This window comes from Podarcis gaigeae (assembly GCF_964106915.1).
Source record: "Podarcis gaigeae genome assembly, chromosome: 2".
NCBI lineage: Eukaryota > Metazoa > Chordata > Lepidosauria > Squamata > Lacertidae > Podarcis > Podarcis gaigeae.
In genome coordinates this window covers 78,460,404-78,480,724 of record NC_139679.1, presented here as the reverse complement: position 1 = coordinate 78,480,724, position 20,321 = coordinate 78,460,404, and the positions used below count along the sequence as shown (strand labels likewise).

At 40.0% G+C, this 20,321-nt stretch overlaps 1 protein-coding gene across 2 annotated transcripts in view; it reads right to left on the bottom strand.

The window, feature by feature from the left end:
* Nucleotides 1–20,321, bottom strand: part of SLC6A1 (solute carrier family 6 member 1) — a 77,514-nt gene that overhangs the window by 14,362 nt on the left and 42,831 nt on the right. For both annotated transcript variants that reach the window (XM_083726813.1, XM_083726814.1), the window contains exons 2-6: nucleotides 6,411–6,838; nucleotides 5,402–5,533; nucleotides 4,494–4,594; nucleotides 1,349–1,458; nucleotides 1,102–1,234 (exon numbers count right to left, since the gene is read on the bottom strand). In XM_083726813.1, the coding sequence (XP_083582939.1) occupies nucleotides 1,102–1,234; nucleotides 1,349–1,458; nucleotides 4,494–4,594; nucleotides 5,402–5,533; nucleotides 6,411–6,648 (714 nt within the window). In that variant the 5' untranslated portion in view covers nucleotides 6,649–6,838. The remainder of the gene's footprint in view (nucleotides 1–1,101; nucleotides 1,235–1,348; nucleotides 1,459–4,493; nucleotides 4,595–5,401; nucleotides 5,534–6,410; nucleotides 6,839–20,321) is intronic.

Below are 20,321 nucleotides of genomic sequence, written 5' to 3'. Positions count from 1 at the left end.
TTTCATGCTAGGCCTTCCCGACTCTTCCTAGGCCACACTCCCATCCCAGCCACTCCTCTTGTAAGCCCTGGTTTGCACCCTCCTTGAGTGTTTTTGCCTGGCTGCAATACTTACTGCTTGCCTGGATGGAGGACAGAGGAGGTGTGCAACAGTGTGTGTGGAAACTAGCTTACTGAGAGAAGGTAAAATTCATATTAGTTGCTCTGCCTACTTTTGCCTCTGGTCTCACCCACGATTAGCATGTGGCCACCCCCAAAAAAGGCTACTAAGAAGGAAATGTGGCCCTCGAACTGAAAAGGTTTCCACTGCCCCCCATCTGAGACAGATGCAACAGTACTCTGCTATTTCTTATTGCATGTTAAGCACAGGGATACACAATCCCCTCCTTGCTAGACATGCCCATGCTTGGTTCTCTTGTACAGATTGCCACCCTCCACCTTTTATAGTTAAGTCTGCTCTTACTCACTTTTACCGCCACAGCAGTACCTATTTATCTACTTGCACCGGCGTGCTTTCGAATTGCTAGGTTGGCGGGAAGGTAAACAGTGTTTCCGTGTGCTCTGGCTTATGTCACGGTGTTCCGTTGCACCAGAAGCGCTTTAGTCATGCTGGCCACATGACCCAGAAAGCTGTCTGTGGACAAATGCTGACTCCCTTGGCCTGGAAGCGACATGAGCGCCGCAACCCTTTGACTGGGCTTAACCGTCCACGGTCCTTTACCTTTAACTCACTTTTAAAAACTTAAAAGTTCAATTTGTACAGTAATGGAATATTTATATACATGCTTGAAATACAATTTACAGCAGAAAACAATAATTTTGTGGCGCCTTTAAAGCTTGCATGTTTTATCCAAGTTTATGAAAGTTTGTGCCATAATAAAATTTGTTAATATTAATGGTGTTGGAAGAGTCTTTATGTTTTTTGCTGCAACAGACTAGCACCACTATCCCTCTAGCAATTTACAGGGGTATCCAAAGAGTTTTAAAAAGGGCATTAACATTCATATCTCATGGAAGGATGTATCAGCAAGTCTATTTTGAAGCTTTAGAATTCTATGCTGACTCTGATTACAATGCACAGGCTTTTAGAACATATTCTTACCTTTCCTGTCCAGCCTACCCCCTTCCAGATGCAGAAATACACTAAAATCCAGGCAATTGCTAGAGTAATTGCTAGTGGCCAGCGGATCTGGCCTGGTTTTTCCAATCCATCTGTCATTTGGTGCATGTTACGTCTAAAATCAAAGAGGAGATGTATAAATTTCTTGAACTTAGCTGACCTTATACATCTAGTAAGAAATTAACTGAACATATTCATTGGGATGAGGAAAAGATTTTTCTCAACTTACTCCCAGAATTCCAAAACAGCACTTGTCATGTTGGTGGTATTTGCTATACTATAGTTTGAGAAACAGTGGTCTGTGTTCCAGGGGTTGTTACAGTGTCTCCATGGAAGATTCTAATTAAAAAGGCAAGGATAAAGGATGGGGAGAGAAGAATAAAAACATCAGTGTTTTTCAAGTCATCTTAAGAGCTAACAGCTAGTATATCACGCTTGCTTAGAAATGATAGCCAATGTTAAAACTAAGCTGGTTCCAATTTTTCAGGGCATTAAGCTTCCACAGGGTTCATGCCTGTCAAGAATTATATTCTGTTGTAACTTTTGTCTCTTAAATGTTCTTGACTTACATTATTATATATGCATACTTCTGAAGACACACAGTACATTATTGGACATGAAGAGTGGCACTGATCTAATCTTTTTCCAGCATTTCTGATTTACTCTTCACAATTAGGAAGAACTAAACATGCTTTCTTTTTCTTTTTTAAAACTGAAACAAAAATTTAACTTGAGTTAAGTGTTTCTTTTCCTACTAGCCTTTTCTCTCAGACCCATTTTGTATGTTATTCTGGTGGAGGCTGCCAAGAAGAGTTTGGGCCTTGCTCTACCACTTTATGGGTCCATTAGGAATGTGTTGGTTGTGAATTCCTAGGCAAGCGCATCCTGAAACAATCAGATTGCATGTCTCTGTAGGAATTCTGCACCACAACCAATTTGTGTGAGGTTGATTGAGGCCTGACTTTAACACATTTTATAACAGCAGGTGCTAGCCTGCTAGCCACCTGGAGCCTCTAGAAAGCACAATTCACACCACTTGCATTGAAGATGGGGGTCAGAAAAGCCCCTTGGGCTGACAGGATGTGATTATGTGTCATCCATTCCAGGGACTTCATATGAAAAATGTATGGCTGCCCCTATGAACCCATGGAGGAAGCCATCAATCATGTGCTGTCAATCCCAGGGACAGCTCTGGCCAAATTTTCAATGGGTATAACAGCAGCTGTGCTTTCTAGCTGCTGCAGACAGCTAGCACCTGTTTAAAAAAGAAAGAGGGAGAAAATGTGTTAAAGCCAGCACTTGAGGCACTTTTAATTGTTAAAATATTAAATCTGTGCAGGGGGAAATGCACACAGATACTGCATAGAATACATGTATTGGTGAACACATGCAAAAGACAAATTAACCAGAACAAGACCGACACATCCATTCCCGCTGCCCATGCAGCTGGGCTATGGTTGTACTGGACCTATGCAGCTGTTTTAAAACAGGGTGTGTGTGAAATCTAAATGGAACCCCAGCCAGCCATCTGGCTGCTGCATTTTTGGACCAATTGAAGTTTCCAAGCCATCTTCAAAGGCAGTCGCATATAGAGTTACTTGTAATAATCCAGTTTGAAAATTACCAGAACCTGGAATACTATATCCAAATCATCTCTGTCCAAAAGGAGCTGCAGCTTGTGGTCCAGCCAGAGCTGGAAAAAGGCACTTCTAGCCTCTTAGGCTAGTTGAGCCTCCACTGACAAGCAGAATCCAGAAGAACCCTTAAACTGTGGACCTGCTCCTTCCATGGAAGTGCAACCCATCCAGAACAGGCGGGCCTTCCCAGCTCCTGGATGTGAGAACTCAGGATGCATAAGAGCTCTGAATTTTCTGAATTCAGCTTCAATTTATTGGCTCACATCCAGCCTGTCACTGTCTCCAAGCACAGGTTTAACATCTCAACTGTCTCTCCTGATTCAGCTGGAACAAAGAGATAGTGCTGAGTGTCATCTACAAATTAAGGACACTTCACTCCAAATCTCCTGATGACAACTCCCAGAGACTTCATGTAGACGTTAAATAACATGGGAGACAAGATGGGACCCTGTGGGAAGCCACAGAAAACTTCCCTGACACCAAATAGTAGCCTCTCATAATGACCTTCTGGAAATGGTCCTGGAGGTAGGAGTGGAACCACTGAAGTACAGTGCCCCCAACCTCCCTGAGATGCTCCAGAGTGATATTGTGGCCAACAGTATCAAAAGCTGCTAAAAGATTGAGAATTAGCAGGGTCACACACCCTCTATCTTTCTCTCCAAAAATGTGATCAACTAGGGCAACCGAGGCAGTTATAGTGCCACGGTCAGGCCTGAGGCCAGATTGGAATGGATCCAAGGAATCGGTTTCCTCTTAGCATCCCTGAAGTGGACCACCACTACCTTCTCAAGCATATCAAGGGTATGGTCCCTGGGTGCAGGGAGGTCTTCTTAAGGAGGGAACCAACCAATGCCTCTTTCAGTAAAGTATTAATCACTCCCTAGGCCCACCTAATTAACCTTCTATGGCTCACTCTAAGAAGATAAGATGTGCAAGAGTCAAGGGGGCAGGCGGTCAGCTGTGTTTCTTCAAGAAGCTTGTCCAGATTAAGCAAAAAAATAAAAAATAAAAAAAAATCCACAACACCATTCACCACTTGAAAAAACTCTTTTGGGTGGCTACTTGCAGATGTGATGGTAGTGGAGAAGTAAGCTTTCTTTGCCACCATCATTCGGTAGGCAGGGTGGTGTGGTTGGTTATACGTGAACATGCCCTAAAGTTTTGAAATAGTTGTATTCCAACTCAAGGTTGATGTGACAGACAGTAAAGAAATAGTTAAAAATAAATATATGGACCTGTGGAATAGAGGAAGGCCATTGCTATATGAACTTCCGGCTGCCTCTGAAAATTAAAGTTCTATATTACGCCAGTATGTTGCCATGATGTGTTTTATGGACCAAAACATTATAATACCTGTTGGAATAATAGAATCTCAAAATGCTATGGGTGGAACTTTTAGTGGTCAAGGAACCAGCATGACTTCCTAGCAACGCTATTAGGTCCTATTCTATGTCCATACACAACTGTTGTTCTCCAGTTTTCAAGTTCACCCAATTTAAATCATTTCCCTATGCAACAGAAAGGAGAAGCTGAAATGATTTGTCCATTAGGTAAGTAAAGTAACTTGTGAAGAAGTTGGTGAGGGATTGATGAGAGGAGTGGGGGGGGGGCAAAACTCCCCTACGTAAATAAATAAAATGATATTTTATTATTATTATTATTATTTTAAAGTAGGTCAGCTAATCAAGCTGAGCTGTAATGAGGGTTTTTTTAAACATGAGAAGAAAGATCACTTACTGTGGTGAAAGAGTTGTATAAGTAATATATGGCCCAGGAAATAATCACAATGTAGTAAATATTAAGCCAGAAGGACAGGACAGCAGCAGCTAATCCCACACCTATAGGGAGAAAAGCATATCAGAGCATTTTAGGACTCGTATTCTTAGCGGTAGAGTTTCAGAATATAACAATAATAAGTACATTTGGAGGGATGTAAACCTACGATTTGCACACTTATACTAAGATGAAAATGGTTACGAGAAAGTAGTGGTTACGTGAATTGCAGTTTGAGGTACCAGTCTTCTTAATGAGGGTTGAAGAGTAGCACAAAAAAACTACACTTTCAGTTTATGTTTCAGTCAGATAACCCTTTTGCTATGGGCAGGGAGCAACCACTTGAAGGGGGAAGAGATATCACAAGAAATGTCGTTATGTGCACTATAAGTAAGCAAATTAGGGTTGTTGGGCAAAGTAAAGAGAGTGTTCTGTTGCCAAATGAAATAAGGGTTCTGAATGTTTAGCCAGCCTACAGCTGGAAAACAATATACTGAGAAATTGTGACTGAGGATAATACATTGCAACACTGGCCATAGTCAGGAGATGTGTATAGAAAGAAAAATAGGATAAAGGGTGGAGATGCCTGGGATTAAATTCCAGAACTACCTGGTTATTCTGTCTATCTTTCTCATATAGACAGAGTTTACACTGGCTTGTTGCAAAAGTACAATTTCAGAGTTATGTAAACATCATTTTATTATTTCTTTTGCAAGAAATATTTATTGGTTTGGTGCATCTTTTAATATACTTAAATAACTTTGAATTCTTAGTCTAGAAAAAGTGGGCCAGTATTAAATTGATCAAAGAATGACCTGAATGTTAACACCTACTATGGTATTAATAGCAATGTATTTAACTCAACACTGTACCTTTGAACATTGGAGCAAGCTTCCAAACTCCAAGACCTCCTATGGATGTGTATTGCCCAAGCGAACATTCCAAAAGAAACAGGGGAACTCCAGCAAAAATTAAAGTAAGGAAATATGGAATCAGGAATGCTCCTGAAAGGATACAAAAAATGAGCAATTATACTGAAAACCAACATGTGTATCATTATGCAAGAATTCAACATTCATTTTTCCTTTAATTGCAGCAGAAAGCAAATGAACACTATTTTGCTCTAGATCTCTGATACTATTGCCCTAATCGTATGCATGGTTAGGGATATGCTTTGCTGTTTTGCAGTGTGAGCTGAGTCACATGTTACAAAGAATATTTGCAGATGAGTTTCTGCCTCATTGTTTTTGATAGGAGCAGACAGTCTTTACCAGCAGTTAATACCACCAGGAGGGTCTTGCTTTGTGTTGCAGCAAGAAGGAGCTACTCTTGCTACTGAGCACCCTGACATAACCTTGACCTGGCTGCTGAACCTGGGTTTTTGGTGCCATACTTAGTCTGGAAGAGACTGCTTTCCTGTTAAAGGCAAAAGCAGATGTTCTCATAGTACACAAGGCATATCCTTTTTCTAAAACCAGCTGCTTTGGCTGCCGCCAAATATAATAGTATATCATGGTGGCACTCTGAATGGGACAAGGCAAAGAATAAGCAGAGCAGTCTCTGTGAGCCTCTTTGCTCTCCTCCAAATGGATAATAGGGAAAGTGTTCTGCTGCCCTCCAAACCAACCATATGGGAACTCAAAATACATAGTCATCTTTCACTGAAGTGATCACCTATCATGGCCAAGGAATCCAGTGTGCAAGTAGTAAAATCTGTTTAGCATGCACTTCCAAAAAGCATTATCATGCAGTTTGAAAGACCTGTGTTAAGAACTTCAGCCTGCTCTCCCTTCTCTCCTGCTGGTCTTGTAAGATTAACAGGAAGTAGTGGATTCTGATAAAAAATATTTAGCACTGAATTACATAAACTGAACTCAGTACCTCCTCCATTTTTCCCACAAAGGTATGGAAACCGCCAAACATTTCCTAAGCCAATCGCATAGCCAACACAGGACATAAGAAAGTCAAATTTCCCCTTCCAGGTGTCTCTGTCTGGAATATCTCCTTTTTTCTTCTGCACCTTGACCACCAGTGTCTTAGGCTTGTCATTGGTGATTGACGCATCACTGAGTTCTGTGGAGATTTGTCCATCAGCTACTTTTGTTCCATTTGTTGCCATGTCTCTAGGTTTAGATGGAGAGGCTCTCGCAGCTGGACGAGAAATGTCAGCACCAGTCCACGTGGACAGCAGCTTTGCGGCTGTTGACTACCCAACCAAAGCTTGATGGGGTTGTTAAAATATCAGTGGAGGTGATGCTTGAGTGTGTTAAAATCCAAACAGGTATCTTGTAATAGGTGTCCGTATTGATCTGCAAAACAAGACCAGGAGACTTTTTAAATTGGGCCTTACACAGAAACGATCACAGTTAAATTCAAATCCTTTCAGTAACTTGAATGCATTTTCAGATTGTGCCCTTGATCACAACCAGCCATGAAAGTGTACTTTTCATCTAAATATAGGAGTCCTTCTTGGAATGAGTGGGAGTTTAACTCATGACATTTGTCAACACCCAACAATTCACAAAACAAATGATGCACGGATAAAGGCACAACACTATGTTTTTCAAAATTACACTCAGGGTTTTTTAAAGTTATTAAGAAAAAACACACGAGGAAGTAGCAATCATAAAACGAAGACGAAAGGATGAGGGGCTCCCAGGTTTGGGAAATAGACCAGTTGTCTGTTCTTAATGGGGTTGCTCCCTTCCTGAAGGAGCGCATACATAGCGTCTACCTTGGGAGGTAGACGTATCCTCAGTAGTCAGGAATGCTTCCTTCCAGCATTGGCTGGTAGTCCAGCTATGGCTGTTTCTGGGCAGGGAGAGTTTGGCCACAGTGTTGCAGGCCTTAGTTACTTATAGATGGGACTACTGTTGTGTGCTCTACATGGACCTACCTTTGAGGCTGGTTCAGAAATTACAGATGGTGCCAAATGCTGCACCCTGGAATAGCTCTGCATCAGCATATTACTGGAAACGGCAATGGCTAAGCTCAAGGTATTATTGTTTGTGTTTAAAGGAGCAGGTTACCTGAAAGACTGCCTTATACACCAGTCAGATCACTGTGATCATCTAGAGAAGCCACACATTCCTTTATCTTATACTTGATTTCAAGGGTTTCAGCGTGGCACTGATCTTATTGAGATGGACACCTACAATTCTGATGTTTTGCCATCTGTTGAAAACATTTAATTTCTCAAATGCTTTAGATAATTAATTCTGTTTATTGTTAGTCGTTTGGTTCTAGTTATGATTTTATCAATGGTGGTTATACTTTTTTAGTGCCCACCACCACCATCACAATAGCTTTCTTATGAATTAGGTGGTTTAACCATATAAACAAAAAATAAATCAAATACTTGATAAATCAAATAAATAAACAATAAAACCTTTAATCTTTTCTCAAAGGTTGGATTTTAAAGGGTTAGCAAATCATTACACTTTACGGACTGTTTAAGGCATTTGAACATAGGAAGCTGTCTTATACGGAGTCAGAACTTTGACCTATTTCAGTATTATCTACTATGAATGACAGTGGCTCAATAGGATTTAAATTGAGTCTTTCTTGGGCCTACCTGAAGATGCCAAGGTCTGAGCCTGGGTTCCTTTGCATGCAGAGCTTGTGCTCTGCCACTAAACTATGACTGTTCTCCTTGTGGGGTTGTGGGAACCGCTCCCTGGAAAGCTGCTCCCATACCACTAGGACACCATTCAGGTGTGTCTCAAGTATCTGAATGCAGGGTGCAATTATTTTGCTCTGCAAATTGGTCATAATGCTATTCTTACTTGAACAACATGAGAAACAAAGGGAAATCTTCTTAGGATTCAGGTCTAACTTTGCACCTTAAGTTGCATGTTCCCTTGATCGCTGCTGGATTTCTTTGAAGAAAAACAAACAGGCAATATGCATGCCAACAAGTATACTTTATGGTTACGATAATACAATATTGTTTAATGGCATTAATAATTGCTTTTGTAGTACACATTCCAGGTAAATGAACCAAGACAAGGCAGAGAGAACCATCATAATCAGAAGCTGAAATGATCACAAATGTTGTGATCATTTCAGCTAGCGGTTTATAATGATCACATTATTTTTATGATACCTTTGTCACACTGTGTACTAATGGAATCACAGAATCGTTGAGTTGGAAGGGAGCCCAAGGGTCATCTAGTCCAAACTCATACAATGCAGGAATCTCAACTAAAGCATCCCTGGCAGATGGCCATCTAATGTCTGCTTAGAAACCTCCATCAAAGGAGAGTCCTCCCAAGGTATTTTACTTTGTTGCCCTTTCAGATAACTCCCATGCAAAAAAAAAACCAACCACCAAATATTTATGTTTTACAATGGACTGCACAGTAGCTGCCTATGCTTATAGCAATGAAACTAAAACGTTTTTAAATAGAACACAGACCCATAGGCTAGTATCCAACTAAGCTCTCCTCAAAGTAGACCTGTTGGACTTAATAGACTTAAGTTAGTTCTGTCCATTAATTTCAACGGGTCTACTCTGAGTGGACCAGCATTGGATGTAACCCATGCATTTCAACTTTCATTATTTGAAAGAGCTAGAAGATAAAATGAAAATTTAATATTAAGCATATTATGAATGCAAGCTTTGGTTAAAAAAAATAGCTCAGTGAATGCCTAATGGACAATTGTTGCACTGTCAGTATGACTGATGAGGAACCCACCAGTGATAAATTATAATCCAAATATATTAGCTTTTCAATTACAGCCTTCTGGCCATTATTTCCAATCAAAATGTCAGTAATCAGAACTCTTTTCTATAAATTCTTAGCTAAACTGTTCTCCCCTTTATTCTACAGTTGCATCTCAGAGAAGCAGCATTGTATTTAGACCAATCTTTTTGAATCTGCTGGGTAAAGAACAATTTAGCGTGCCTGCACTTTGTCCACCATTGCATTCAGTCACTGGCATCCAGCATTTTTAGAAATGTGTGTACCTCCATTTGAAGTACAATCCCCTCTGCTTGTTGTGATTATATTACACAATCAAATCCATTTTATACACAGAATCTGGTAGAGTAAGACTTTGTAAAGACAAGTCATGCATTTTACTGGGACCAGCTCAAATTTTATGAGATTTCCATGGGTCTCTGTAGTCCTCAATGTGTTGGGCTTCCTTTGCTCATCACAATCCACACTAGATTAAATTTTCACTTTACTGTGGTGAACTTCCATTTTATTTTATTGCCTTGTAAAAATGGATATTTCTTGCCTTTATTCCATTTGATCACACAGCAGACAAAAAAGAAAATGGAAGGATGAGCCAATTAAGATGAAAATGAAAAGATGAGCTGATGAAATGGAAGAATTTCTTTCTTTTTTCCTTTCAAAGAGCATCACTTGCCTTGCAAGTTTGTAAACATTGGGTTTGTAAACATTGCTGATTCACAAGTTCAAGTAGGAATCAGTTCTTTGGGAACTGTTATATTTCTCTATGTATGCAGATGAAGTAAAGGACATGGGAAGATAACCTTCCTTAAATTTTTTTATTGTAATTGTAAATGTGAAAAAAGAGGGGTTGTTGGAAAGGGGTTATAGTACTCAGATTACCCTATTCAGCATTACCCTATTCTCAGAGGCAATGACACATTATTTGCATTCCCAAATTCACCCTAAGGGCCTTTCTTTCAAATTTGAGTTCAGAATATTCTGTCCTGCCCCCAATTCATTTTTTTAAAACCTAACCATCTAATTCAAAAAGATTAATTCAAAAAGGAGTGTAGATTTGTGTGTGCAGAATATTGAGACACCTGTAAAAAATACCCACAATGAATGTGTTTCTTTATCTGGGAGAAAGATTAATGGCATCACTGAATAATAGAAATGTGCCTGAAATAGCCAGTGCACAAATTTCTAGCACCACCTACTGATGAAAATTAGAAGCACAAATGAGGTGTTTCTTTTTTCTTTTTATAGTACATTGTTATCAAGATTTCCAGTTTTGTTTTCCAGTTTAAAATATGTGCAATATAAGTGCAATATTTGCTCAGATCTCCCAAATCACAATTTTTTAGTATGCAAAATCATATCTTAATTGATTAGGTATGAGAATTATGTGAAAACCTTTGCATAACTTTGTCCAACTCCTTTGCATAATGCTCTAGTTCCAGAATGGCACTATTAGCAAAATCTTTAACCAAACCAAGATGTTATTTATTGGGGCTTCCACCACAGTTCCTTTGAGTAGCACTTTGTATTCAGGATTTAGACAAAAACAGTGAAATTTTCGATAGAGTTGCTGAAACACACAACACAAGCTTTTTTAACAACTAGAAAGAACTAAAACAGGATATTTAGTATTGACCCAGCCCTGTATACAATGTTAAAATAATGCTGGGCTTGAAAAATAAGCACCAGAAAGCTCTGAAAAGGAGGAATGAACGGCATACAATCCTGTGAAAGTTAGGATAAACTTTAATAAATAAATTATGTCATCACATTCATGTATTTAAGAGGCAGGCACAGCCAAATAATAGATTAGCATTTATGAACTTAGCTCTGTAAAAAAAAAAAAAAAACTAATACGCCCTTCTACTGCTTTATGCTGCTCTTCTAAACTGTACTATTTTCATTTTTATTTATTTATTTTATTATTTGAGGCACCCTGGAAACACATGTAGTAATATGTGTGTTAATGTTGTTGTTGTTGTTTAGTCGTTTAGTCGTGTCCGACTCTTCGTGACCCCATGAACCAGAGCACGCCAGGCACTCCTGTCTTCCACTGCCTCCTGCAGTTTGGTCAAACTCATGCTGGTAGCTTCGAGAACACTGTCCAACCATCTTGTCCTCTGTTGTCCCCTTCTCCTTGTGCCCTCCATCTTTCCCAACATCAGGGTCTTTTCCAGGGAGTCTTCTCTTCTCATGAGGTGGCCAAAGTATTGGAGCCTCAGCTTCCGGATCTGTCCTTCCAGTGAGCACTCAGGGCTGATTTCCTTAAGATTGGAGAGGCTTGATCTTCTTGCAGTCCATGGGACTCTCAAGAGTCTCCTCCAGCACCATAATTCAAAAGCATCAATTCTTCGGCGATCAGCTTTCTTTATGGTCCAGCTCTCACTTCCATACATCACTACTGGGAAAACTATAGCTTTAACTATACGGACCTTTGTCAGCAAGGTGATGTCTCTGCTTTTTAAGATGCTGTCTCCTATATGGGCCTTTGTTGGCACGATATGTGTTAATAATCATTTATAAATAATAACCAGCAACCCAGTGTGCAGGAAGTGAAATAACTTGAAACTACACTGGCCACAAAATTGAGAAATTCACTGCTGCCAAACCTTAAAACAACCCTGTCTATAATGATATGATGAAAAGTCAAGGTAAGATGGAAAATGTAACTAAAATAGTAGTTTACTGTTGACCAGTATAAGCAAAGATGTTACTATACAACAGAGTCAGCTTCCCTGTTGTGCTGATTACAGAAGACCAGTTGTTTCATCTTCTGTGGTCTCCCCTCATATCCAACAGCCTTCAAACACATAATTTTGGACACAGAACAGTGTCATATAGAGATGGTGTTGAATATACTCATTACGTTGCTAGGGCTTTCTATGGAAACATTAGATGCAGTGAGAGACAGACTTAGGTCATACATTAGATGAACATGCTTGGGTAAAGACTTGTACCACTGAAACAAACATGTCCACACGTCAGGGTCCATGCTCTTAAAACAATGCAGTGGTAGTTCAGAAACCTAGTACAGCTTTGTTATATGGAAGCAGGCATTTCTCAAGAAATTCAAGAAATTGCAGGAGTAGGAGAACTCATGTATATATTTGGTGGGAGTGCTTGACTGTTAAAACAAGAAATGCTGACCAGAAATGCTGACAATCTTAAGTGAATTAATTTACCCCTCAGTTGCTTCTTAGAAATGTGTTTGAAGGTAACAATTCGGAAGTGAAATTTAAGGAATTACTAAAATTTCTGATAACTGCAGCACATCTACCCATTGCACAGAAGTGCAAGATACTCAAAACACTGGCTTCTTAAATGGTATTATTTGGTTATGGAATTCCATTGAAAGTTGAAATCTTTTATTAGTCAAGTCAAACAGAAAAGCTTGTGGCCACCTGAAGCACTCAAGGTGCTAGGAACTGATTAAAAAGAACTACAAATGATTCTATTTCAGACTTTAGTGACAGCCATGAGAATCTTTTTTTTTAATATCTTAGGTTGGAAATGAGGAAGATCTTAAATTAGAAAAATGTACATGGTCTTTACCTTTGCATGTCTTGAGAACCATGAAAAACTAGGCCTTTAGTTCCTGAGGCTACATGAACGCTTTGTCTCAGACTGCCCTGATTCTCTCCAGCTCCTAGCAGAAATAAACCCCAGGCTTCACTGTCATGTCTCTCTACAGCAATTCAATTACTGCTTCCACTCCCGTTGGCTGCTTTACTGCTACACGAGTGACTCTTTCTATTAGCTGCAGCTGGGCTAGCTGGTGCCTAAAGGCACAGTCGGGAAGGAGCAATGGCAAAGACTTTGCATAAAGACGGAGAGTCAAAGCCTGTATGCTTTCTTCATATTAAGGTCAACTTCGCATCCGCAGAGGAATACTATTGTCAATATTAGATTAATATTGTCCTGTCTTTTTAAATGGGAACCGCTAGTCTAGTCTCTCAAATATATGGAGGAAACACTTCGTAAGTTAGGGATACAGCAGATGTCAAGGCAATAAACAACTATTTTACTTTTAAAAGACAACTGAAGGCAGCCCTCTTTGTTTTTAATATTCTGTTGGAAGCCGCCTAGAGTGGCTGGGGAAACCCAGCCAGATAGGCGGGGTATAAATAAATTATTATTATTATTATTATTATTATTATTATTATTATTATTATTATTATTATTATACAAAGGCATTCATTGCCTTTAAAATTAAGTGGCTGTTTCTACCCTCAGTCTGTTTAGGGTTTCCAGCTTGCAGCAGATTACAGGAGATTACAGAGGAACAACTTTATCTGTCAACAAGGAGTCAGGTCCCTTTTAAATATGCTTGGATTTAATGCCCCCCCCCCAACACTTAGTTCTTTTGGGTCACTTTTGTGGGGGGGAAATGACTAACAAATTTAAATAATAATAATATTTTAGTATGTCTTTAGATGCTTTCTTAATGAAGTTATTCAGCTTTTACAAGGCTAGCTCAACAGAGACATTGCTTAGCTTGTATTTCATAACTAGTGACTGCTGGAAGATGGGGATTACGAACTGTTTTCCCCGGTGTGGTTCCTTGAAGGACAGTGCCTCACCCATATGGGTATCCAAGATGCAGAGCTCCATGGCCAATAATGTATGTACAGTGCCTGGAATCACAGATAGACTGTTCTACTGAAATAAGAGGAAACCAGAGCTTATAATTTCTGTCCCTCCAATACATAGGAGAGATAAGAGAGAATTAATGAGTCATAAAGCAGCTGCTCATTCTTGGCTGACCACCTATAAGAGGAAGACAAAACCTTAGGCTTCTTCCCCCCCCCCCCCAAAAAAAAGAAGTTGTATCAAGACATGGCACCCTGTAGCCTAACAGCATGTTAGAAAGTCAGTACTTCCAGAGGCAACATTGCCGTAATAAAATTAGACCATAGTACAGAGCATCCCCTCTGGTGAGTACAAAGCACTAAAAAGATAACTTCCTCTCTTTTATGGCTGCGGGGATGCAGCAGCCTGCAGAGTCTGGCAGATGTAAAATGGGGACAGGCTTGCAGCATGTGGATGGAGCCTGCCTAACGGTTGCCCTTTGGCCCAGTCTGGTTTGTAGGAGGGCAAAGAGAATTTGCAGTGCTAAGAAGAGTTTTGTGTCCTTAATACTGTACAGGGCTCCTGCTGCACACCAGCTTGACCTGCAACAGCAACAGGCGTGTTTTTGAGGGGGAAAGATCTTACAAGCTGGAACAGCTGTCCACCCTTTAGCTCCCTGTGTTTCAGATGGAATGCTTCCCCTCTCCCAACTGCCACCACAGAGCTACCTAATATTGCCCTTAGGAATGAGAGAGAGAAGACAGAACAGGCAGGCCATTATTTATCTCCTAAAAAGTGGCCTGGCCTAGCCATCCCTCCTCTTTCTTTGGCCAACTTTTTATTGGCACCCTAATTTGCCACCACAGGTTTACTCACAAACCATCTTTGCCTGAGGGGAAGAGTTTTCAAAAGGCCTCCCCCTCCCCCCTGTAGCTTGTCTCCTGCCTTTTTATTATAGTTTTAATTTATGAATTTCTGTGTAAACTGCTTTAGAATGTTCACCTGAAAAACAGGATATAAACAACTTGAATGAATATAATGATCCTCACCCAACTTTGTTGTGTGATGTTACCACTGGAAGCAAGCGAGCAGAACACGTTTCCTTCTTCTAACTCTGTTTCCTTCTCTCCTTCTTCTACATGTGGCAGTATTCAACTAAGTTTTATTCAGAGAAGACCCACTGAAATGAATGAACCTATATCAGTACACCTACTCTGAGTAAAACTTAGTTGAATGCTAACCATGCTTCTTAGAGACTGAAGAAAGGTTAAAAGCTTCCTGTGTACATCCCTGTACAGTGGTACCTCGGGTTAAGAACTTAATTCGTTCTGGAGCTCCATTCTTAACCTGAAACTGTTCTTAACCTGAAGCACCAATTTAGCTAATGGGGCCTCCTGCTGCCGCTGTGCCGCCACTGCACGATTTCTGTTCTCATCCTGAAGCAGTGTTCTTAACCCGAGGTACTATTTCTGGGTTAGCGGAGTCTGTAACCTGAAGTGTCTGTAACCCGAGGTACCACTGTATAATATATATTGATTTGGGGCATCCTCCGTATATTTTCCATGTTGATAATACATATCCTATTAATAATGATACGGTAAGTGGAGAGTGAAATCTAGCTATCAGCTTGAGCATAAATATCATATTTAATGTGAATTATTTTCCTGATAATTACTAATCAGCTACATTTAATTGCATCAGAGAAGGAACTTTGAATTTGAAATGTGTGTGAACCTTTGATTGCCATTAGTCCCTGCCTGTATCCTAAGGAAGTTTCTAACACTCCACTTTAAATTCCCAGTTTAATTTATATGCAGATGATAGTACAGTATAACTAGCAAGGCACTCTGCAGATGTTGCTTGCTGGATGCTATGAACAGTGCTTTAAACACAAGCTGAGCTATCAGGCTGGCAAGTGCTTGCTAAGTGGTCCCAAAGTGCACATACAATCTACCCAGCATTCAGATGTGAATGCATTCATTTTGTGTCAGCAATCCTTTGCAGAATACAACAGAAAGAAGAAGAAGAAGAAGAAGAAGAAGAAGAAGAAGAAGAAGAAGAAGAAGAAGAAGAAGAAGATGATAACTTCCAGAATTACAATCTGGTGTTGTACAGAGATTTAAATGGATACATGAGAATTCAGGGGATTTAACTGAAGTTGCCTTGTAAAAGGGGGTAATGCAAGCTAATTATACAAAAGAATTCATTTTTTTTTGACCTGCCAAATGATCCATATGCTGTTAAAGTACATTCTGAGATTGTAAACTGCAGGTTCTTCTGAGAATTAATGGGCCAAATATTCTTCTATAGTACAGAAATGATAGTTTGTTTCATATACAGTTATTTAGCAAACAGCTTTAACATTTAATGCTTAGGGATCCTGAAAATACACATTTCCTCCTTTTAACTTCCATCTCTCAAATAGTTTTCCAGCTGTAGTGCTCCTATCTACCACTGAACATACTGCCCTTGGCCAACTAACTCTTCAGCTACCTTATACCCAAGGTAGGAATGAATATTTAACATTGACTTCCAAATGTGGGTGGTTGGGTGAAGATTAAGGGGTTCTCTCTATCCATTACTCCATGGTTCTGAAAACCGAGGGAGATAGTGGGATGAGGAGCAAGATGCCTACTGAAGATGAAGCTTTTCATAGATGCCTTGGTGTCAGCAAGATTCTGGGTAATGAGATTGTGTTGCTAGTCAACTGATTACCCGTGTCTCAACTTAAGTTGAATTTTCCAGATAAAAGAAATAATGTTTTATCTGGAAAATTCAGCTTAAGTTGAGTATGAGGAGAAAATGTACTGAAAAATCTGTTGTGGTGGGTTGTATATTCAAGATTAAGGGATGTGCATGAGTGTAAATTTATACATTTTACATTGCTCTTTAATCACAGAATTCTCTGATTTCTAGCATACAACTGATTGTCTTCAAGTCTACCGAAGTCAATTAACACTTTGAACTGAGTGAGTATCCAATAAGTCGTAATTACTGAAGAGATATGAAGGAGACCAAAATGTTTTGCTTCTGACAGTGAGGAGACTGTAGCATATCTAGCATTGCTGCTAGCAGTTGCTATCTGGGGAAGTCATGCTATCCTGTCTGCACTGTGATGCTGTGCTCCATTTCTAGCCACTAGAAGAGTGACACCTTAGTTTTGAGAACTACTTTTGGAGCAGCACTGCCAATGCTGAAATCTAAGTTCAGACTCTGAGGCCTGAAAAAAACTAAACCTTGGAAGAATGTAGCTCACTTCTCACACTGATCAGGAAGGTTGAGAGCAGAAACTTTCTGTTCATCCTTTAAGGGAAAGCTTGCACAAGGGGCCAAACTACATCCTAAATTAACCATCCTTTTAAAAAAAGGCATGATTAAGTTGGCCAGTTTTATTTTGAACAGCACCCTTCAGGGTAAAGTAAGAGCCATAGTTTTGGGGAGGAAAATGGGCGTGAGCCCCCCAGTCTGGGCTGGGAGTGTGATCCAGATGCATAGCTGACTTCTTTTCCAAATAAAAGTGACCAATTTAAACATGGTTTTTAATAGTTGTGTCTAACATAACATCCAATTGGGCCCTTGTTAACCAGATATAGGAGTGTTTATGATTAGTCAGAGGAGACTAATGCCATTTCAGCAAATATATCTCTGCTCCAGGACAGAGAGTAGAAGTCTTGCCCTTTAAGCTCTTTGCTGAATTACAGAATGAAACTGGTTTGCTCAGTATGGCAGTGTGGCAATATATGCAATGGTGCAAAAGCAGCATGACTTAATTTGGCACAGATGCTTGGAAATAGTGACTGCCTCTGGTTTGGGGTCAACCCCCCCCCCCCAGTTTCTCTGAACTATTGAGATCCTTAGAAAACCATATATGTTCACCAATATATTTGCTAGTGCTTGTGTGATGCAGACATTAGATCAGGCTTCCTCAAATTTGGCCCTCCAGATGTTTTGAGACTACAGTTCCCATCATCCCTGACCACTGGTCCTGCTAGGGAGGGATCATGGGAGTTGTGGACCCAAAGCATCTGGAGGGCCGAGGCTGAGGAAGCCTGCAATAGATCATCCTAGGTAGCAAGAGAATGGGGAGCTCCCTTCGCTTATGCAGCCACTCAAATGGAAGGCTGCATTGTCAGCAGGGAAGGTTTCCTCTGGGTCTCAGACTTAAGTTAATCAAACAAATAAACATTTCAAGTGCATTGGACACCAGCCTGCTTGTGTACTCAAGGCCTAGCCTCCTGCCACATTTGCTGGAGATCCAGTGCTACAGGAGAGGGCCTTTGCCATATGCTTTGGGGATGTAACATATTACTATCATTCTGGAAATAGGGTTTGGGATATATATATATGAAAACCATAAAAAGGACACACACACACACACACACACACACACACACTCATGGTCTCATGACCTCTTGACCCTCATAACTAATAAGAGCTATCTAAAAATGGTGACTCCAGATAAATTTGAAAATATTTGGCAGAAGTTTCCTTTGCTGGTTTCATCTAGTCCAATGCCCTGCAGTGCAGGAATCCTGCCCACAGCTATCCCTGGGCAGGTTTGAACCACCAACCTACTGGTTAACAGCCAGACACACTGACTCATTATGCCACATACTCAAATGTTGTTCTCTGACACTTTCTCCAGTTTGCTGCTTTCCCCCCTTCTAGGTCACACTACACACACTTTCAGCTATAAACTCTGGTTTTGGTCCTTCTCACTAGCTGCAAGTAAAGGGAGGGAGAAGGGAACCCCCCATTTGCATCTCCCACAGAGCCGATTCCTTGGTTCTCCTTACTCCTTACACTTTGCCAGGAGGCTAACCTGACTTGGTTATCTTTTAACACTTGCTGGCTGCAGAGATTAGATGTATCTAGCACTCTGGTTAATACCCCAAGTCTTGATTAAATCCTAACACTTACTGGATTTGCGAGTTGAGAGGGGTTTGGCATCCCTGAACTCATAACAATATACTATATGTTATATCCCTTTTCTAGCTGCTAAGGTAAGACCAACAATTTCATAATGATTGTGATTGTTATTTGATACATTGGACTAATACGATCCAATTTGCTGGCGGGGAGTGGTCTGTTCATATGTCTTGTATAATCTTTTATGATGGCCCGAGGCTATGACAATAAATTAAAAACATATGACAGTCCTATTATAAACACAGGAGAGGGAGGACGATTTTGTTTGGCCTGAGTGCAAGAAATTGGAGCTGAAAAGCAATTGAATGTGACTGTTACCTTTTCAGCTACCAATTCAAGTTAAACCCAAATTTCTTTTTTTTCTCCCCTTTTCTTTTGATCCTCAGGCTTCAATCCAAACCTTTGGGTTTAAATGGGATTTCATTTTGAAATGAAAGCAGTTTAAATGGAAACAAGAAATCTCCACCTCCTGCCAAATTGGGAATTTAAAACTGTGTGCTGCTGAAGTGTCTAGCAATCTTGGTAAGTTTCTGGCTTGAAGTGATAAGGACAAACAATCAGTAAGCTTGCTCTGAAGGTAAGAGATAAACCGAAGCAGTGCCTTTCATCTCACTTCAAAAAGTAGGAGCTCAAGATAAGTTTTTATATATTTTGCAAGAGGTCAATAGGTGAAAACTGGCCTTCTTTTGCTTTGCATGTTGATTGAATTTCATTAATATATTGACAAAGCAACACACGTTCCTTTTTTCTCCATTTATTTCAACACTACGTCCATTTTTCACAGAGCTTTCAGCTGCCACAATTTCTCCATGAAGCTGCTGTAATAAAAGGGTATTTTAAATAAAACATATATTACTGAATATGGCAGTTCTGAAACGCCTTTCTCCAAAATAACCTTGTTGAAATGAGTAAGACAATACTAGAGGTAAGGCTGTATTCTACCATTTGATAGCAGAGCAGTCCCTACAGAAAACACAAGCTCCATAGGCCACTAACTAGAAGGGAAGCTATTACCAGTATGTTTAGAACAATTCTGATTATTTCAGTAAAACTTAAAAATAAAAGCTTTGATGGTGTAGCTAATGCTAGCAAGCAGCTGATACTTTCTGCAATTAACTCTTCACATTTCCCTTCCAAAAAGGAACAGCTGAGGTTGGCGCACGTTACAGATAATTTCAGTGCATTCTCCTTGGCATCATGTCTTGCACTAAATTTTATTTGGAGATTCACAAGTGAGCCCTAAGGTGTTATCATTATTTTCCTTCATACGCAGTGGATTCTGCATTCCTATGGTTGGAATGCTGCACAGCCCTTATGTTGGTTCAAAACCAGTCTATATGATGTTTTCCTACTCTCAATTTTAGTGAAAATAAACAACAGGCAGAGGGCAGAGTTTATTTGTTGTTGGTTCTCTGTACATAATGGAAATACTTGAACGCCACTCCAGATTTAAAATACTGTAAGTCCCACTGATTTCTACAGAAGCATTAAGCATATACCTGTATTTGAATGTCTTACATTGGAATCAATGGATTCAAAAGCAGAGTGGTCCAATGGCGACATGCAGCCCTCAAGGCCTATTTTGATGGCTCTC